At 40.2% G+C, this 20,909-nt stretch overlaps 1 protein-coding gene across 3 annotated transcripts in view; it reads right to left on the bottom strand.

The window, feature by feature from the left end:
- Positions 1 to 1,911: 1,911 nt before the first annotated feature.
- Positions 1,912 to 20,909, bottom strand: part of LOC114559881 (homeodomain-interacting protein kinase 3-like) — a 51,715-nt gene continuing 32,717 nt past the window's right edge. The window contains exons 6-18 of one of the 3 annotated variants that reach the window (XM_028584875.1): positions 19,689 to 19,808; positions 18,960 to 19,046; positions 18,514 to 18,698; positions 18,145 to 18,310; positions 16,122 to 16,245; positions 14,290 to 14,384; positions 13,971 to 14,125; positions 12,036 to 12,194; positions 11,588 to 11,956; positions 11,110 to 11,271; positions 10,725 to 10,999; positions 8,025 to 8,182; positions 1,912 to 6,517 (exon numbers count right to left, since the gene is read on the bottom strand). In XM_028584875.1, coding sequence (XP_028440676.1) covers positions 5,960 to 6,517; positions 8,025 to 8,182; positions 10,725 to 10,999; positions 11,110 to 11,271; positions 11,588 to 11,956; positions 12,036 to 12,194; positions 13,971 to 14,125; positions 14,290 to 14,384; positions 16,122 to 16,245; positions 18,145 to 18,310; positions 18,514 to 18,698; positions 18,960 to 19,046; positions 19,689 to 19,808 — 2,613 coding nt within the window. In that variant the 3' untranslated portion in view covers positions 1,912 to 5,959. The remainder of the gene's footprint in view (positions 6,518 to 8,024; positions 8,183 to 10,724; positions 11,000 to 11,109; positions 11,272 to 11,587; positions 11,957 to 12,035; positions 12,195 to 13,970; positions 14,126 to 14,289; positions 14,385 to 16,121; positions 16,246 to 18,144; positions 18,311 to 18,513; positions 18,699 to 18,959; positions 19,047 to 19,688; positions 19,809 to 20,909) is intronic. The other 2 variants (XM_028584876.1, XM_028584877.1) reach the window with 2 other exon arrangements.

Raw genomic sequence — 20,909 nt, 5'->3', positions numbered from 1 at the left:
TTGCCAAACCTATCTCCACAGCGCTATGGAGTAAGGTCTGGCTACACCAAACATACATTCTGGGATAGGAAAAAAAAACATCATTAACATTCATCACTAGCAATAGTCTCTAATCGGTCCCAATACGTCATAGTTAGATAGTAAATGCCGTAAACAAATTCTTCGTAATTCTTTACAATCATTCACTGACGGAACCAAGCAGGCCTGCCTTACTGCACAATCCAAATTTTTGTCAAAACCATTTTCAGCATACTGCTTGCTTGGTAACTCAAAGTTTGTTGTTGTTTCCCATTGCAAAGGGACTTGAGAACGGCAACACAGAAAGCAGAAGGTGAGGGACAAAGCCTGACACGTGCCGAATGTCGGGCTTTATCCTGGAAATGTACTTCCGTTGATCCACTAGGTGAACTACGGGTGTGGAGGGTGCTGCAGCACCCTCTAGCGAAAGGACAAACTACTACAACCATAATTTAAAAAAAAAAATTTATCAAATTCAAAAAATTGATTATTAATATAAACCTAATCCCTGTCATTACAATTAAATGTTATACGAATTAATCTGAATCTGAATCTGCTGATTTTGCCAAGAGCGTGGCGCACCGCGCGTCTCTGACGCTCATTCATGAGTGAAGATAGTTGTGGAAACTTTACCGGCTGGTCAACAGTAGGCTACAGAAGTTAGCTAGCCATGGCACAAAAGTGCATTTTAGATTTCTTTATAAATCAACCACAGGCTAAAAAGCCTAAAAGACCGGAGGCAGACAACTCAGCAACTGTAACTGAAAGAAGTAGCAGCAGCACCTCTACACCTGTCGCTCCCAGAGTGACCCTGCTAGCAACAGACGACGAGGGAGCTAATCTTGTAAACCAAGCTAGCAGCACCAGCAGCAGATTGGCTTGCTTCACTTTGATTTGATTTAATATAATTCAGTGATGTGTTTTATACCCTTGTCTTTTGTGGCTCTGTTTTTGATCTTGTAGTAGGCATATTCTGTACCATTGTCGTAGTTTTGTTATATCCTGTATCACCCGTTCCTAGTTTGTTCTGTCTTGGATTTTGGACTTAATCTTATTTTGTTTTTTACGCTTGTGGAGCGTGTACCTGTGTTCCAGTTTTATTACCAAAGCTTTAGTACTGTTTTGACCCCACAAATAGCCTTTGTTTCAATAAATATAATAATATATTTTGTCTTCATCTTGACAGTATGGGTATGAAATAAATTTAACTTGGTTGAATAGTGATAACGGTCTATTGTTTTCCGGTGTTTCGGGATCAGTAGCCTATAGCAGGCTAATTATTGTCTTGGATAGGCTATTTATAATGAATTGAATCTCTATACAGTTCAATAAATTGTGATGATGCAGTTTGGTGTGTGGTGGTTGACTTGCTGTACTGCCCAGTCTCCCGGTAATGTCTCCATAGTTGGCTGACACACTTGAAGACGCATCAAACTGACGAGCTACCCCCCAAACCCCTTTACTCAGTTGAACTGCTGACAACCTGTCTGGTCCAAATGCCGTCTGACACCGCCAACGACCATCAGGAGACATCCAGCAATCACTATAGAGAAAACATCACCCTGCCCATAGACAGGATAATTAGCTAATGAAAGTAACACAAATTCCTCACATACTGAACACAGCCACTTCTATCGACATTGTTTTCACTTCAGATCATTCAAACATGAACTTTTCTGTAGCTAAAAGAAGCTAGCTTTTATGCTAGACCAGGTATGCCATTCTAAAAGTATGTTCCTTTAATTAATTATTTTTTTTAAGTGTATTACTGTATTTTACACAATTATCACTTCATAGTTCTTCTATTCTTTGGATACACTTAAAAATAAACATTGAAAGCTCACCTTACCAATACCTGTACATGACATGTATATCAATAAAGACAACAACGACTGAAGCAAAAGATCTTTTTTAATTCAAAGTGAATCTTGACATAGTACACCATCAATTCATAATTTGACACTCACCAATAAGAGTCACCAAGAAGGAACCCGCTTTTTGTGACAAGGTACATAAGGCTTCATCACATTGAAACTCACTGAGAACTAGAGGGGGGGAAAAGAAAACGACCGCAAACTGGTAAGACACACATTACATCCAAACAATAATCATTTCCCCAGTCCTCATATTGTTGTATATTGCACAGTGCAGGTGCTACATGTCAAAACTAGTGTAGCATATAAGAATACAATAAAATCAAAAAAATAAAAACCATAAAGCCACACAGATCTACAAACATATTTAGAACAGTAACAGTTTCAATCTAGCAATTATGTCTACATATTTGTGTCTAACTACAATTGTCAACCCGATAATTAGATAGTCGTGGTACAAAATCTACCTAAAACATTTCTTAGGAATCTGATTTTGCACAATTTATTTCTCAGCCCAGTACCCAAATGAGATGCTCAGACCCAGGTTTGTGGAGTTGGCGGTTTTGTCATGTGAGGGCCCAAAAAAAGCAGGCCTTAATTTCTGAAAACAGATTCCAACCTAAAATCTAGATGCACTGGACCGAATCCTTGTTTATTGCCATATCCCCAAAATGTCCCCAATGTTTTAGTATTTAAACAGTTCTAAGGCCTGCGTTGTTACTTAAGGCTGCTGGACTCTGTGTGCTTGTTGAGCTTTAGATCTGGGACTGTGTGACTGACCCTCTGCTGACTTTGATGATGCAACTGTCAAGGCTGCATGGTGGCGGGATTATCTATCATAAGCAATCAACCCAAAGTGGTGGGGGATTATGGCGTGGGACATCACTGAGGTGGGACATGTGTTCATCTCATCACAGGTGCTAAGCTGACAGAAATAATAAAGCCATATGGGAATCACCGAGAGGCTGTACACCACAGGGTTAAAAGAAAAAACGGAACATTTTCCTTGAAATAAAGATTACTGTGCAATGACACACACACATATTAATTATAATTCTAGGCTGTACTGCAAGTGCATCCTCTCATTTGTTTAAGCATCGTCAACACAGTAGCATATTAGACGAGCACACAAAATACACCCATTGCTTAAGCAACATAGCAAAAATATTACAATGTTACACATTGAGTAGCACCATGACAACATACATTTGCTCAGTTTCATGTCATAACAAACTTTTCTTGTTTTTACAAGATAATTTTCCAATATAACAAGATATTGTTTAGATTATATGACATTTTCTCATCTTTACTAGATACCAAATTACTCATTAACACTTTATCTTGTTATATCCCAAAACGTTCTATTTTAATAAAACCAACCATCTTGGTTCAACATTATAGGATCTTGTAAAAATTAGTTAAGTTTATGTTATAATAACAAGAAACTGAGCGTTTTTTTTTGTTATTGTGGCAACAATACACTGACGTAGGTGGAGATGAGACAACTTTGGACCTAAAATTTGATTTTGATTGATGGATAAAGCATTTTGAAAGAACCTCTGACTAAAACACATGGTGATATCAACCTATGGTATTAGCTGCATAAGAACTATCAACATCCCAACACAAGATAAGAGAATACGCTGTGCAGCCATTAGAAATGCAACAAATAACTCATTTGCAGATGTCTCGAGTTCCACAAATACATTCATGGTGTGATAATAAAGCTTTGCATTTGTGTATATTCAGGCCCTAGGTTTTTTCAGTACTGCAAGGTGTTCTTGGTGAGCTCAATGAAACATTCCCTGACTTGTACTTTCTTAGGATTATGTAAAAAAGAGATTGTTTCCAGACCTTTGTCAAACAAACAACTTTGGGGTTTTGTGATGTGAAAATAGGAGCTGATCCCCTTAGAAGGATCTAGTCTACAAATTTCTGACTGCTGTGATGTGTCATCTGTCAGCCACTTGTTTGAAGAAAGGCACTAGTTGTACAGTATGCAGAGTTGCAAATACAGTCCAAAAACGGAAATAAAAGCCATATCATCAGAAGAAAACAAGAAAAACTCTTAATACATCAACAACAAACCAGTTACAGAATCAAACAGTGAACCCAGCCTACGTTTGGAATACTGATGCTAAATGCACACGCACAAAAAAAAAAACACACCAAAAAGCAACAGAATAAAAAAAAAAGAAAACTCATAACTTCCATTACAGCAGTTTACAATCACTTCAAAACAACAAAGCCAATATACAGAGGCACTAGCATATAGGAATATCATTCAATATACTATATAAAAAAAAAAAAAAAAAACACTTCTAATGTATCTAGTCATCAGAACTACAATACAAAAGAACAAAAGAGAGAATGCAGGCTAGAATGAGATTATTCCTCTAAATTCACAGCTACGAAGTGGCAGATAATAGGTACATAGCAGCTTATTATCTATACATTCCAAATACAATTTGCCAAATATAGCTCAGAAAAATAAAACCTCAACCTCATCCTGATTTTTAAAATAGAGATCTCACAATATATTCCAATGATGATAACTGCAACAGTATGCTGGAGGTGAAAGGAGAAATAGTATTGACCATGCTTCAGAAATGATTGATGAACAGTCTTTGGTGCTGATTACAGGAACATACCAGTTGATATGACAGGTAAAGACGCAGCTCTACTACACACTGGAAATCAAAAACACAAAACCAAAAAAAAAAATAATAATCAAGGCTATGCATCCACCCTGAAGGAATGTATTAAAACTGACAACAGGCTTCAATACATGGACAAAAAGTTTTGTTTCACACTAATATTTAAAACAATTACCAATACACCGTTAACACTCAATAGCCCAGCAATGATACTGTAAGTTGATAGGTTATTTCAAACACTGAGAAGCATTTAAAAGTAAAAACATGAAACAATCTTTTTTTGTCTATACCACTCCCAAAAATTAAAACATAAATGCATTAATACAAGTCTAGCCTAAATGCTAAATAATAAAAACACAGCAACCCAGAGGCTATCTAGATTGTATTGCAGTTACAGTAAACAGTGACAATACTGTTGTGAATTAAGTACTATAGTGAATAGAAATCGATTATCAAATCACTCTGTATGTACATAAAAAGCTCATTCAGTCAAAGCCCTAAATGTGCAGCCTCTAGCTAAAGTAAATACATACTCTGAGTTAGAAAGCAAACTGAAGTCCAACATTTGCTAATATTAAAAACATAACCACAAGCATTATTTATCCAATAAGCCCATCATATTCAGAGTCTAAAAGGTTAAGTGCTGCAAGCCCATTTAAATTTCCAACCTATAATCTCCTGAAGTAATGTCATAGACTCTGGTTTTAAGGCACTAGGCGATGGCAGCAGTGAAGTCTGCCTCAAACAAAGACAGGAGCATTCAATCTAGGTTAATAAAGACTGGGATGGCTTAACAACCAGATCTGACCAGCTAGCACATGCTACAAGATAACAAAGATAAAGGGTAGGGAAGGCTGAGCGCATTGACAGCAACAACAATTGATTTCCACTCTCCAATTAGATCATACTCTCTGAAACAACTCTCTCAAAAAACAGGAGGTAATGTGCAAAGAACACATTCTTAATTAAAATATCCTTATCATCATACTTTGTGAATTCATTCCCTCCTGTGACACTATCTTATAAAGCTATGCAGATTTTATCAATCACCGTTTCCTCCGTTGACTGACATGATTTCTCAGGAGGTCTTTTCAGAGCTGAAGTTGCTCTGACAATCAAACACGACTTGACTTTTGACGATAACCTCCAGATTACAGAGGCTGTGAATTTCTTTATCCACGCAACACCATAAAACATTATCTTCAGCATTGTTAATTTTGTTTTTCTTTCTCAATCCCCTATGATACATTGTTATCCATTCTCCTCGTTAACCATATTTTCCTCTTCCTCATCATGACAAGTGTCCGTTTTGTGCTCTGCTGCTAGCTCTTCCTGCCCAGGTTGCAGCCCCAGTCCATTTCCCGAAGCCCTTCCTCACCAGAAGGTACTGCTGCGGCCATGTTCTGCTCCTCAGATATACGAGAACTGGGGGTGATGGCTGATCTTGGTGGGGCTCAGAGGGAAGCCTGTGTAGGTGGCCGGGGAGGTCATGTAAGGGTGAGGAGGAGGGAAGGGAGGCTTGTACTGGTGGGGGTGGTGGGCGTAGCCGGGCTGGTGATGCGGATGGATGGTCGGGGAAGGGAGGAGCCTGTGTGGTTGGGGAACGGGATGTCCAGGGTGGTGGGTGCTGATGCCTAGGGTCACCTGGTGAACTATAGCGCCACCTTGGGGGTGGGAGAGACTGTAGCTGTGCTGGAGGAGAGGGGGTGGAGGAGGGCGAGAGGGCAGGATGGGGTGGGGGTGATGTGCGGCGGTGAGGGGGGCACTGGGAGGGTAGGACAGCAGGGTGTGTGTGGGCAGGCCTTGGGTATGTGTGTGAGGGGCGGCCGAAGTGTGGGTGGGGCTGCTGTGCGACAGGTGTGTGAAGGTGTGTGTGTGGACAGTGGGGGGGATGTAGGCGTGCGGTCGCAGCGGCCCATAGTTGCCGTTCCACTCTTTGTTGCTGTGGTTTGAACCGTACGGCTGCACCTGAGAAAGAGAATAGACCAGCTCAATGAGAATCTGTTAACCATTTAGCGAGTTAGATGAGAGGCTTGATATCACTCTTGTCTATCCATTCAGTATGAAGCTGGAGCAAGCAGCTGGCAAGCTAAGCACAAAGACAGGACAGACAAGAGGAAAGAGCTAACCTGACTTATTTACACAAAAGTGTAAAAACAACACTTAGTTTTATGGAGTATATGCGCTGGACTACGTCTTTGCCAGGAACAGAAACTTCTTGGAGTTTTCCTGGCACATAACTGTTTTTAAAACAACAACTTGTTTAAACACTGGTTTTTATTCAGATGTGTGTCTAAGCTAATGCCAGTGAGATTTAAAGGGTGCAGCAGGTAGGTGGATTTTGTCACCTCTGGACAGAGCCGTTTTCCCCTTAACTGACTACTGGCTCTAGATTCATATTTAGTACAGTGGTATCAACTAAGGCATGGATACCCGACCCGAGGCCGACGGGTCCCGACGGTACCCGACGGGCCGGGCCGGGTTCAGACAGATATTTAGAAATTATTAAATTAATTATTATTCGGTCACATCAGCGCGATAAGGAATTTGTTGTGAAATGGTGCTGCGGAGGTAATGAGTCTCCCCTGGTTTTCTGATCTCGGTCGGAAACGAAGCGATCAGGAGAGGTTAACACATTGAACATTTTAACAGCTTATTAACGTGCGCTTGTTGCCCCGTATGCGCTGATGCACTCATCTGTTGACATTTCCGAATGCCTTCCTACAGTTGCTTAATAAAAAAGGGCTTTCCACACAAATAAACATAGCCTACATGTGTCATTAGTATGAGAGGAAAAAAGATGAGATTTTAACTGTGTCGGGCTCAGGTCGGGCTCGGACACAGCTCTGTCGGACTTGGGCTAGGCTCAGACAGAAAAATTCGGCCCGATCCGGACTCTAGTATCAACAGTGTTTCCTATATGTTGATTTTGTAGTGGCGGCCCGCAATGGCAAAATTTCTGCCGCCATGGTATCAGAAATATGGCAGACGCACAATGTAGTCACGGATGCCTTTTAAATTATCCTGCCGACATAATGTTGGCTGTCGCTCACATTGCAATTTAATTGGGGGGTTGTTCGGACAGACCTGCCCCCACTGCTAAAAAACACTGATCAATCTTCTCATCTCACTCTTGGCAGGAAAGTGAATATCCCAAAAATGATGAGCAGTTCCTTTACAGTCCCTGCCTGGTGTTTTTTTTAAATTTTTCATACAAGCAGAAAAGACAAACCACACAAGTCTACAACATATCAAGGCATTTTAATCAAGCCCTTGAAGGAGACTAGAACTAGTTGATTGTATCAGACCAGCTATAAAATTACCCAAATGTACTGCTGCTCTGACAAACAATGCCCTAGAGCTCTGCTGCAAAGCACACACAACCCCATTAATATTCACCAATCGATTTCAAAGTGTTTAGCTCCTTCATAATCCCCCATATATAAAAAAGTAAAAGGAAAAGAACTGAACTGACCTGTCCATAGCCCAGAGGGTGCTGGTGCTGGTGCTGCCCAGTCACTTTTTGCTGCCGGGACAGGAGGGGGGCGGATGGGAGGAGGGGGAAGGAGGAGGGAGTGCTCTGATGTCCTACGAAGCTGCAGCGGCCTTTGGAACGGGACCAGGACTCTGAGACTGGAGCAGAGAGAAGACATGAGTGAGTCAGGCAAGGACATATATACTGCAAAAATAAATGGCAAGTTTGCCTGCAAGACTAAAGACAGTGAAGAAGACCAAAAACTACAAAGACTTCAAACAACAAACAAGCATGCACACCAGAGAGAAAATAGATTCAGATACTTTTGTTCACTGTGTTCTTTCAAGCCATGCATACCAGTTTGGAACTTAAGTCCTACTTTTGTATGTGCAAATCATTATTGACTACTTAAAGTACCCATATTATGAAAGAAATCAATTTTTCTGGAATTTGGGGTGTTATTTTGTGTCTCTGGTGCTTCCACACGCATACAAAGCCGAAATGAGCTGGCTAACCGCAACTGTTAGCATGCCACAACACACACAAGTTCACCATAACCTACAAAAGAACTACTTCCATGTGCGCCCTCGTTTAGAAGAAGTCTCCCAGCTAATCCTGCCTTGTAACTGACTGAAGTTGGAGAAACAACCTTTCTTTTACGGTCTATGGAGCTAGCTAGCTGACATGATCTACATCTGAGCTACTACGCATGTGCGAGTGCAATCAAAGGTAGTGCAGAAGAAGAGCAGCATATAATGTGACTTGGCACACTACCAAAAACTACATATTTGTAGAAACTTGAGAAATGCAAATATGAATTTCAAAAAAAAATAAAATAAAAGAAAAAAATAATGAATACTAGAATTTAGCAAATTGTTCTCCTGAGTGCTGACAATCAATGTAGTGGCACCAATCTACAGCTAGATTAAACATTTCTGATGGGTCTGTGCAATACACAGTAAAAAGATTTTCACAAACTAAATCCAAATCATGAAGCCAACTGAACAAAAACAGCCTGTTTATTTCATGTACTGTCAAATGATAACCGGAAAAGCTCAGGCTTAGTTGTTGAGATAACACTTCCACAAATTCAACAACATCTGACACGAATCAGACATTACCTAAACTTTCCTCATGGAGTCCTGTTTAAGGATTTATCAATATTTAAACTCTACAGCTATAATCCGAGAAGATTTCTGTTGCTATTAAACAATCATCAGTGTCTTTCACTTTCTAACAGTTGGGCATCTTCCAATTCAACACAGCATCATAAAAGCCAAAAACAATACAATCCATAAAGTTGGGGAAAGAGAGTGAAACAGAGATTTTTGGCACTCAGAAAAGGCACCTGAGGAGCAAAGTTGCTTCTAGGACTCTGATCCTATCAGTTTTAAATTCACTCCACCATTTATAAAAGAAAATAACATCTGGCGAAAGAAAAGGTGAAGCTGATCTCAGATCAGTGTCTTAAGGGCAACTTTTGCAGCATGGCAAGAACCAGCAGAGAAAGCATAGGCTCTGACTCAACACCAAATTAAATGCATCCACCTTTCCCTTCGGTCCGAGGAACCAACAAACCTCGGACTGGACATGTGGACACGGACATGTTCACAAAGCATTTCTGCTGTACTCTGGTTGAAGTAAACTCTCCCTCTTCTTCTTCTATATAAAACTTCTGTATCACTGATGCAGGTGTTGTCAATTAAGGATGGATTTGTTTTAAATACTTAAACTGCAGTTAAAATATTCGTTTGGTGACAGTTACTTAAGGGATTAACAGGAAAGAAATCAAAATAATTTAATTCAACGCTCAAAATCAACCATCAGCCAAGGTTACCGCTCAGATGAGAAGAGCTTTCATCATTTTACTCTTTCTGGACAGCATCCAAACAAAACTTGGTTTGCCTTGGGACATCTGGTTCACTGAAGCTTAAACTAGATGTTGACAAATTTCAAACGATGCACACATGTACACACAGGGTTCAAAATTAACTTTTTCATCTACTATCCGCCAAATGAATAGTGAATGGTCACATTTTAGCAGCCACTCAATAGATTACCTTTGTTTTTTTTGGCTGGTGAGTGAAGCAAATCTACCAGCCAATTGTATCTTTTACCAGCATTTGGCTGGTAGGTGGTGCTAATTTTGAACCCTGTGTACACATATTTAAAAGACACTGTTTTTAACCCTTTCTAACTGCATGTTTAATAGGTGAGGCACAAACACACCAGCTCATTATTCTTGGAAACTTTCCTTAAAGAAAACTACTACTTTGATGGAGGGAAAGCCATAAAAGTAACTCTCGGGCAATGATAGCATTGCCTGCTTTGGATGCATCTTTGAGGTATTGGTACAATGTGGCCAGTTCTCTGTTGGTGTCTCTTGATCACCTGTTAAAGCCTCTATGACCCACTAGGGGGCGGTAAGCCCCTACTGCTTCCATATGACCTGCAAAGCACACACCGCCAAAGCACAGGTGACAGACTACATGACAGGTGGCAAGATGAGGACACATGTTGCTACACAAACAACATTTTCATGAGAGCATTCATTTCTTAGCTTGTAATGACAAAAATTGGTTAAAACCTAAAAATAGACAACACTCCTTTTCTTCTCACCTATAAAATCCATCATACAGTACATAAACATACAAACAGGAATATTTGTTTCCTGTTGTAAAGGTAAATATTTCCACTGACCTGTTCTCTGAACACGCTCCTCTGTCCCTTGACTGTTGTTGTTCTGCACTCTCATTGGTGGAACCACCATTGTCCTGACGCCACAGGGACTCCTGCCCTGCACTGCAGGGTAAGGCATTGGCGCTACGATGGCAGCCAAAGGTGAGCGCTTGTTGTGGTTACTGTTGTCGAGGTAACGGTAAGGACTGTTGCCACGTGGGGAGGTTGATGTGTCAGACGTGGGAGAGCCTTCCACTGTGTCACAGCCACTCTCGTGGCCATCATCTTCAGACATGCTGATCACAGAGGAAAATTAACATTAAGATGACTGGAAGTTAGGAGTGCATTTCTCTTTGTAGAACATTACGTTCTTAGTTATTTGGAGATGAGGACACACTTCCAATACCTGTTGGGTCTCTTGCATGGTGAAACCGAGGGGCTGGACTGAAGGGAGTTGGAGGCAAAAGAACTGGTGCTGAGGCTGCTGTCAGGGCTGCTGAGGGAACACACTCTCTCCATAGACACACTGGTGTTTCTGCATGCTTCACACACACACTCCTCTTTACACCTACGGAGATCAAAATTAAGGTTATCATTTCTAAAGCTCATGATAGTAGAATTAACTCCCTCATGGATCACTGACGTTTTAGATTTATAATTTGAATTCCAGATTTTTCTTAGAGCAGACACTGCCTGTTACAGAGGCTCATTTGGCTACTGAAAACAAATATGGGGGGGTTGGTGGGGGTCTGACTTTTTTACTACCACTCTGTGCTATATCCGGTGAAGACAAATGTTAAAGCCAATAGAAAGACATAGCGAAGATAAGTGTTAATGAGGTTGATTTTGTTAATCCCATTTTCATTGTCTGTGATGTTACTCACTCGCTCAGACGGCACCGCTGAGGGTCTTCATCCTCTTCGTCCTCTCCGTCAGTCAGTTCACTGCGGATGCTTATCACACTGGGGGCAGGGCTTGGCGTGTCACCCATCAGAACTGCCACATCCCGCTGTTGTTGACTGGACAGGTCCAGCTGGCTGTTACCATTTGGCACCACCTCTTTAAAGCAGCTCACTTCCTTCTCTGCATAATTTTCCTCTTCATCTGTGATTTGAACTCCCGGTTGCCTAGTTTCTACCAGAGGTACCCCCCTCTGAGGCTGCTCTCTTCGTGCCAGTGCCTGTCCAACAACATTGGCCATCTTGGGGGTCCGACATGCTGACATATGGATGTTGCTGGGGTGGGACAAGTTCCTTTAAACAAAGGAATTGATATATTAGATATCAATAAAATGGAAAAGCAGTTTAACTTTACTAGACAGCAGAATCTCACCTGTTATGACTGTATCTGTTCCTTTTATTGGCTGGCTGTGGCCACACAACATGAGCTATGCCAATGTTGATTGGCTGATGGGCAGAGAGGGCTGGCATCTGATTAGTCAGGAGAGGCTGTTGCATCATTGTGTAGTGGCTGCTGTGGGGACACAATTTCCTATTAAAAAGGTATGAAATGAAAAAACTAAAAAGAGGTGCAAGAGAAACACAACTTTATAAGATGTGCTACGTTGATGTCATTAGGGGTGCACTAATCTAACGATTAATTTTTCGATTAATCTAACGATACATTTTTCAATTAGCGATTATTTTCCCACTGCTCAATTATTAACAATTTACACAAAACTAATTTCAACAAGGTTCAAATATCTATTTATTAAAATTGTTAAACACTGCACTGTTCCAAGTAAAATTAATTTTTAGTGCAACCTGAAGCCAGATGTAGGCTATCAATTGGCACATCTGGGTGATGGCGTCGGATATGCGTTAGCTTGTTAGATGTATTTCCACTCACATACCCAACAACTGCTGAACAACGGCGACACACAGTCCTTATCTTATCCACCACTCTCTTGCCTGTAGCTTACTAATGGAACTGACCCGAAGACCAACGTTTTCGAGGCGGGGACGGCGTGAGACGAGAAGGCATGACACGGGACGGAGACTCCAGACTGCAGCCATAGAGTCTCGAAGTTTTGCCAAACTTGCGATCTTAAAGAGGCTGGCGGGGAACTCTTGTGGGTCACCACCACTGACCATACTCGTCCTTTCGTGCTGCTATCTCTGACTCACTCACTGGACCGTCGACCTGACAAAAAACTGCATGTATGCGGAGGAGCTCGGCTAGCTTCAGAGCTAAGGCGGGGCTACAGATAAGGTGTCCCTAGAACCCTGCGTATCTAACAGTAGTTCTGCATTACATTAGTTCCGCATTACATTCATTAATTTGCACGCAAGTTTTATTTATTTTATTTAGTGACGCGTCCCAGCCCTACACAATTCGATTCAATATCGATTTTTAGGCTCAAGATTTGATTAAAAATCAATTTTTGATTCAAAAATGATTCTCGATTCAAAAAACGATTCACAGTATAAAATAAAACTGTTAAATAAAAAGAGCTTTTCGTTCAGAGTTCAGCAGGAGTTTAGAGCATTGAAAGAGAGTGCGTTGGTTGACTGGCACGTTAGGTACTTTAGGTTGTTGTTTGTCCGCGTCTTTAATGTTAATCTCTGGGTGATGGTGTATCATGTGAGTTCCCAAGTTTGTGGTGTTTCCAAAATACTTAACTTTTGCTTTGCAAAGCCTGCATATAGCATGATTCCTATCAAGTTCCGTCTACCCCTCGAGGTTATAAAAGCCGAAATGAACTCTCGCCTTCAATGAGGATAGAGCAGGTTGAATAATTCTTTCTGTGTTTGCGCCGACTAAATTACTTCTGCTGCACTCGTTCTTCTTATTGATTAAGAGTGCCCAGGCGTCAGTGTGAATTCGACGCAGCGCCATCTATGGGAATGGTGAACTAAACTAATTTTAGGACTATAGTATACACGCCATTACAAAAATTTATAGATTTTTGGAATTCTATGAATCGATTTTGAATCAGTAGAGCTTGAATCGCGATACGAATGTGAATCAATTTTTTTGCACACCCCTAGTTGTCATGCACATTTGCAAATGGAAAAACCCTGTTAGAATCCTGGTTAAGCATATACACATGGACAAGGAATTGTGTTTCGTTACACAATTTTTTTTTCTAGCTGGGTTAACCATTTTTTGGTTTACATTACATTTAAGAAATCATTACAACACAAGCCAACAGTATTCCGGTTAATTTAGTGCATGCACAAACACTGAATGCAACATAAAAGATTTTGAAGATTTAGTGGAGGTCTGAAAACAAAGAATTCCCCAGACTAAGTTTGGGTGACTTACCCCCAGTCGCTGATTCTCTGTGGGCCGGCTGTGGTGTCATTGGTAAGGGAGGATGGGGGTGGTGGAGGGGGATGAGAGGGAGGAGGACCCACTGGTGTCATCTGCTGCCAGGCTGCTGGGACGAGGAGCTGCTGCCCCCGGCTGGACCAGGCTTGCTACAGGGGAGAATAGGAATATCAGGGGTATTATACAATCATCTGTGGATCCCCATAGCTGTGACCAGTATTAAGTCCCCCATACCTACGCTGATGTTGGGGGTCGGAGGTTGACTTGGAGACACAAGCTACACACCTATTTAGAATCCATGTTTGGGTCTTACCTGAGCAATTACACCAGGTCTCACTGGTAAGGGCTGTATGGGAGGAGCCTGAGTTACCATGGGAACAGAATACCCTGCCGGTTGGTTAAGGTTACCTTTAAAAAAAGAAAAGAAAAAAAAAGGAGCATAAAACAAACCATTTGTCATTCATGCAGTTCAAAAAGGCTGTGGCTAAATTTATTAGCAAAAGTCAATTTGAAAAGTCAATGTTCATAAATTTACGGATTATTTATTTTTGACAATATGCAAGTATTTGAGTGCCGTAAACGTATAATATGTAATTTTCTGCAGCTAGGGGTCTCTCAATCTAAACAATGTAGTTAAACACAGCCTTTTGATAACATCGTGAAGTTGCGTGGGATTATGGGAGTTGTAGTTTTCAGTGTTAAACACCATTGCCGATTAAAATGTATCTGTTCACTGATGAGGGAGAATATTCCTGGCACAACACCGGTAACCGAGACGTAGCTTTACGGATGGCCGGTGTTTGGATTGTTATAATGATAGTGGCTGGCTGCTAGCTGGCTTGGTGGTAATTGTGGATGCATCCCCAGGGCTGTTGTCAGCTCTCATCCTGACTGAAGTCTCTTAGCACCGGGAAGTGAAGCAGACAGACCAGGGTGTGCTAGCTGGCTAAATTAGCATTAGATTAGTCGGCAAACTTGATCGTGGGTTAGCCCAGTGCTGTAAACCGTGGTCAAAACAATCATATTCAAAGTAACTTTATGAGCGTGTTGAACGATGTTGTAACCTTATAACGTTACCCACCAAGCATTAGCTAATTTCAATGTAGCACATTGTAGTAACCCTAAACTGGATCTATCGATATTAAAATACATCAATAAATTAGGTCTCTGCTATATTACTGTGTGGCAAAGTGTCAGGTTATCAATTAAAAAAATGATGCTGTGTGGCAGAAAAAAGCAGTATTACGGCTACTGAGTAGAATTTGTTGTGACATTGTATGATTTACAATTACTCTTGAACGTATCTGATGTATCCCGTGTTTTGATGAAAGTTAGAGTAACTATAGGGGTCAAAGGATATATGATGCCATTGACAGACATCCCATGTCATTGAAATAAAATTACAGATTTCTCTGAATTAAACATTGTTGGAAACAATTGGGATAATGTAAGTACACAAGTCAACAAAATATTTAACATAGGTAGAGTCATTTTTAGACATTTTAATGCAGAAATATTAAATGTTGTACCTTTAACCTTGACAGTAAGTATTATGGCCAATGAGTCACCATTGAATGTTCAAAATGTTTGTAAATGTGAGTAGATGTTGATTGAAAAAACAATATATATAAATAAAAGAGACATAAAATATATATAATAAGAGACATAAAATATATTTAAAAATATATTGTTGCATGTACATCCCTAATGCAAGTTGTGTTGCGTCTACTACAAGATAATGGAAGTAAATTCATGTGTTTTATTTTTATGGCTTAGTACACATACGCTTTACAACATATGCTTTAAAAGAAGCAAGTTGTCACACAGTGAGAACAAATAAAATCATGTATCGAAATAAAAAATGTTAAGTCATTGATAATTGTTTTATCATCGCATCGTAGGCCTCGGAATCGGAAATGAATTATGAGGTGCCTAGAGATTCCCACACCTAATCTTGGTGAAGCTATGGCACCACCTCATTTACAGTTTGGCACTTTTTATTGGAAAAGATTGAGTAAATGTCTTTAAAACCCTTCTTATAACACTGGAACGCATTTTAAATATCCAATCTGTGAAGAAATAATTACTTAAATTACAAAAAAAAAGTGTTATGTAAAAATTATAAGCAGCATGCAGTCTGCATACCTTGCATGGTGGGAGGACAAAGAAGAAGGGCAGGTGGGAAGGGGTCAGTGCACCCAAACTGACCATTCCCAGTTGTTAGAGCTATTCCAGGATGCAACACCGAGGGAGCGGACTGGTTTATAGCCTGCATTAGAAAAGAGTACAAGGAGGCATTGGCAGATAAGACAGTGGAATTAATCAAACAGAGACCAAGTGGCAGGCAGAAGAGAATATAGCGAAGAAAGAGAAAATGTGAAAAGAATAGTCAGAATATAGATTTAGAGGAAATTAGGTGAATGAAACAAAATGAAAGTACAGACACGGTAAGAAGATTAGCGATAATTCTTGAGCACAACCATTAACCATGTCACATCAGTGAGAAATACGAAGACCGATATTCTGAGATTATATGTTACAGTACCTTCTTCCCTGAAGAGGGCAACATTAGGTCATCAGCACCTGAGCCGTATATTAGAGAGAGTTTGGCCAACTAGGGAATTGAATGTTCTGAGCTATCCCGTTATGCAAGTGGTTCCGAGGTGGTCACGTGTTTCATGGACTCCATGTTGTATACCAACATTCATCTGATTCCCATTGACATAGTGCAGGGAATAGTGGAATAATGTAATAAATTATTTTAAAAATGACATAAATCACTAAAAAAATGCCCTACTGTTGCGCGTTTGGCTGCAATGAAAGACAGGGAAGCGGCAAAAGATTTCACAAGTTCCCCCGTAAACCAAAAAGGCAAAAAGTAAGGGAGCTGAAGGTGAAAAGAGCAAACTGGAGGGCAAGTGACTACTCATTGTGTGAGGTAAATGTCAATTTCTCTCTTCAACTTATGATAATAAATTACATAGGACAAATATAGTAATACCATCGTTAATGTCTACCATGCTGTCAAAAAAGTTCTAACACTGCTTTAGAAATTAATGAAGTTTGAAGTTATCCAAGCCTTATGCTAGAGTTTTTCGCTAGCACTCCATTTACCTAAATGCTTAGAAATGCTTGTCATCTTGCCATAGTCATGACTTGAATTTAAGCTAGTGTGACTTCAATTGTCATCTGTAACTCAGATGTAATCTACTGTGACCACACAGGCATGTCATTTATGTTGATTTAGATCACCAAATATTATTAATACATAACTTTGCCTCGGTTACTACTAAGTTATTATTGCTAGCGTGATAACGTTATGGTCCTGTCCTACTGCGATTTACAGCTGACCAAAACACACTTTTTACCCGTATGCTGTCGGTTGCATTATCATTGTCTTATTGTGTATTTTATATTTTGTCAAAAGACAACTTTGTTAAGAGTTCAGTTGCTAGTCATGACGTTTTTGGATGTACAGGAATCGTGTTTGTAGCGCAAGTAAGTTACTGAATGCCCTTCTGTATTTGGCCTGTCTTGCTCCCCTGATGTGGTCACTCACTACAATGGACATTTTTTTAGAGGCCCATTTATGATATAGAAGATAAATATACACTGGAATATTTCCGTAAGGGCCTTTTACATATTGATAAAATATACATTGATAATAACATGTATATGCCTGTTTATGGTGAAAATTAGCAATTTATTTCAAGATAGCATAATCACTCTGTAGACTCATCTGACGATGGTATCCAATATGGCACCCTTGATTTGAGTTGGCCAAACTCTCTCTAATATATGGCTCTGATCAGCACAGAAATATTACCAAAGATTGGAAATACTTATAGGGGTTTCTATTTATTATTTATTTATGTTCTCTGTCCTGACAAAAATGGGGTGTGACAATGTGTAGTGGCATAATTTTCAAATGACATAATCTAGCCAATGCTATGCTGAATGATTTAAGGATTTTAGAAGCTAAATGGCATTGCTACTGTAGTAGTTTAAAAAGACCTTACTGTGGTGTCTGTAAATCAAGATCTGTGTCACACGGATATAAATGATTACTGTTGTAATTAAAAATACAATACAGGAGGTAAACATGCCCTGGTCCAGAAAGACAGAAAAAGTACTAGTAGCAAACATTCACACTGCTACAGTATCTCACCTGAGTGTGGACTGGTATGTTGCTGTAGCCTAGAGGGAGGCCAGAGGAGGCAGTGGGGGCTACAGGGGGTCTTGAGAAATGAATGGTGTTTTGATTTATAGCGTCAAAGACTGCATTGGTGGGCCGACTGTGGCACATGTCCATGATACGGAAAGATGACTGCACACTGGAGAGAACAAGAGGAGATGTAGTGGGGTGACGAGGAAAGTTTTATGACTGGAGTTCAAATTACGATCAGCAATAATGTATTGATGCCATCCCTTTGTACATGGCTAGTTCATACAGGAATGAAAAAAGAAACAATAAAACAAACAAGAGCATGCACGTGAACACATTTTGTATCAGTTGTGTCAGTTGCAGCAGCCTTACTGGTTACTGTGTGGGTAGTCCAGCAGATGAGTCATAGTGAGGAAGGGGTGATTGAGGACACTGGAGGGAACAGTCCTGTCCCCAGCATCGATCAGCAGCATGCTCTTGAGCAGAGATACAAACTCCCTCCGGTCAGCCTTCTCTGCTTGCATGTCACTGTTATCAGGACTCAGCACCAAGTTCACCTGATAGATGGAAGCAGTTAGGCACACAGAGAGAAAACACTGCATATGAGAACCACACAGGGCAACAGTTAAAGTCACAATTAATTTAAAACCCAGGAGTACCTTAACTAATAAGCTCATATATTGTTTTACTGCTGTGATCACACTGCTGCGTATCCAAATTTGAACCTGAAATTGTCCGTGATCTTGTCCCTCTTATGTTGGATTTGTTCAAAAGGGTTTAAATTTGATTTGAAAGTAATTTGGTCTGGTTAGACTCACGTGTGCTATGTCATCCAGACAGCTGAAAATGTACTTTCTGGCCTCTTTGGATTTAAGTCCCGTCTCTTTCTCATGCTCTTCTGTTGTCTGGAGGAGGAACAGAGTTATTAAGACAATGAAAAATCTCAAGAATGTAGGTGCAGTATTTAAAGATATTTGTATAGACATGTTTTTGCATATCTGTGTATTCAAAGCTACCACTTGATTTGTCATATTTAAATGATAAGGAACAAAAGGTCAACGTATTACATTAAATATACACGGGCAATGGGAGCAAACCATGTGTTTCCATGTAAATCTGTGTGGTCATTGGGTTTTGCTGGGAAGTACGCTGACAGATAAACATTAGGCCCACATTCATATAAAATGTATTTACAGTCAGCTCTGCAGGTAGTCTAAGCCGTTTCACATTTCCTAGAGCTTTCCTCAGGACCTGCTGGCTTTGTCTTGTTTCGAAAAGCTTATGCATTTGTTTTCATTGGTAATGTACTGTCACTTCATACTTTTTTCCCCTTGCTGCAAGGACTTTCACTTAAATTTCAAATGAATCTCCTGCCTTTTTAATTTCAAGTCTCACCTTCCCAGTTAATCTGTGTGTCTGTATGTCCCCACCACCACCAAAGGAATCACTGACTGTAAATGATGTGTGGTTGACAGGAGGATGTGTAGTGTGTGTGTGGTTACAGGTCTATAACATGTCTATAGCATGTGCGATTTGTGTGCAGGTACCTTAAGTCTCCAGGAGGCGTAGGGAGAGTTGGACTCTTTGGAGAAGAAACGAGAGGTCTTGGTCCCCTTGTTGAGCAGCTGCTCGGCAGGCAGGCCCTGAGTCTGAGAGATGTACCGGATCTGACAGAGAGAGAGAGAAAGAAAGAGAGAAAAGAAAAGAAAGAAACCAGAAGGAACAGGCAGAGAAAAAGAGAGAGATAAATTAATAGGAAAAGTAAAAGAAAAATTCAAGTATATTCAAAAATAGACAATGTTTACATCACACCAACTTGGCAAAATAAGATAATCAACTTGAATCAATTTTTATTTGTTTTACTCAGCTACTGGAAATACAGCCTTTACTTCAGCTGATGAATTCCAACCATATATGTACAAGTCTGAACCTTATGTCAACAGCTTATTACTGTGGAGGTAAAGTTAGGAGCCTTATTTACTATTTGACTTACTAATCAACTCATACCATAAAGGAGATAAAGAAAATAAATCAGGGCTCCAGACTAACTTTTTGCCTTGGTTGCACTGGTGCGCCTAACTTTTTTATTTAGGTGCACCCAAATTTTACCTTGCATCGCAGTTAACGCTGAATGGCAATACACGATATATAGCTCTGTATTTTTTTACAAAGTGGGCTAAATGTTCAATTTTAAGTCAAAGCCACTTGTCTCGGACTCGCCAAATATTCTAGTTGGTCTTGACCAAGTCCAGCACTATATGTAACAGGGATGCACCAAAATGAAAATTCTTGGCCGAAACCGAAAACCGAAAAAAGAGGAAACCAAGACCGAAAACCCAAACACCAAAAGAAATTATGCCAATTATTAGTACCATTGCATTTATGGCTATGACTGTGTACTAACTTTACTAAAATCAAGGCATTGCAATTGTATGAATTAATATTAAAGTTTAATTAAAAAAATATCTAGCAGAAATATGGCTACAATCTGATAGTCACATACAGTATATAGTAGCCTAAGAACAGAATAGCTTACCTATTGTTATTATTATTATTATTATTTGAGGCACTTTCTTGCAGGATTTCACTGAATATATCCAACAACGAGGGTGCATGCCCCTCATCTGGTGCAGAGAGACAAGTCTTTTTTTCTGCGCTCTGATCTCCTGCACTGGGCGCTGGCCCGTGCGCGCTCCATCTCCGTCTCCACGCGGGTTCAGAGGATCCGAATAGATCTCACTAAAACGTGTGCTGACAGACTCTAAGAG

Source organism: Perca flavescens, chromosome 8 (assembly GCF_004354835.1).
Source record: "Perca flavescens isolate YP-PL-M2 chromosome 8, PFLA_1.0, whole genome shotgun sequence".
NCBI classification, from domain to species: Eukaryota; Metazoa; Chordata; class Actinopteri; order Perciformes; family Percidae; genus Perca; species Perca flavescens.
Note: the sequence above shows the minus strand (reverse complement) of the source record. Positions and strands in the feature narration are given on the sequence as shown.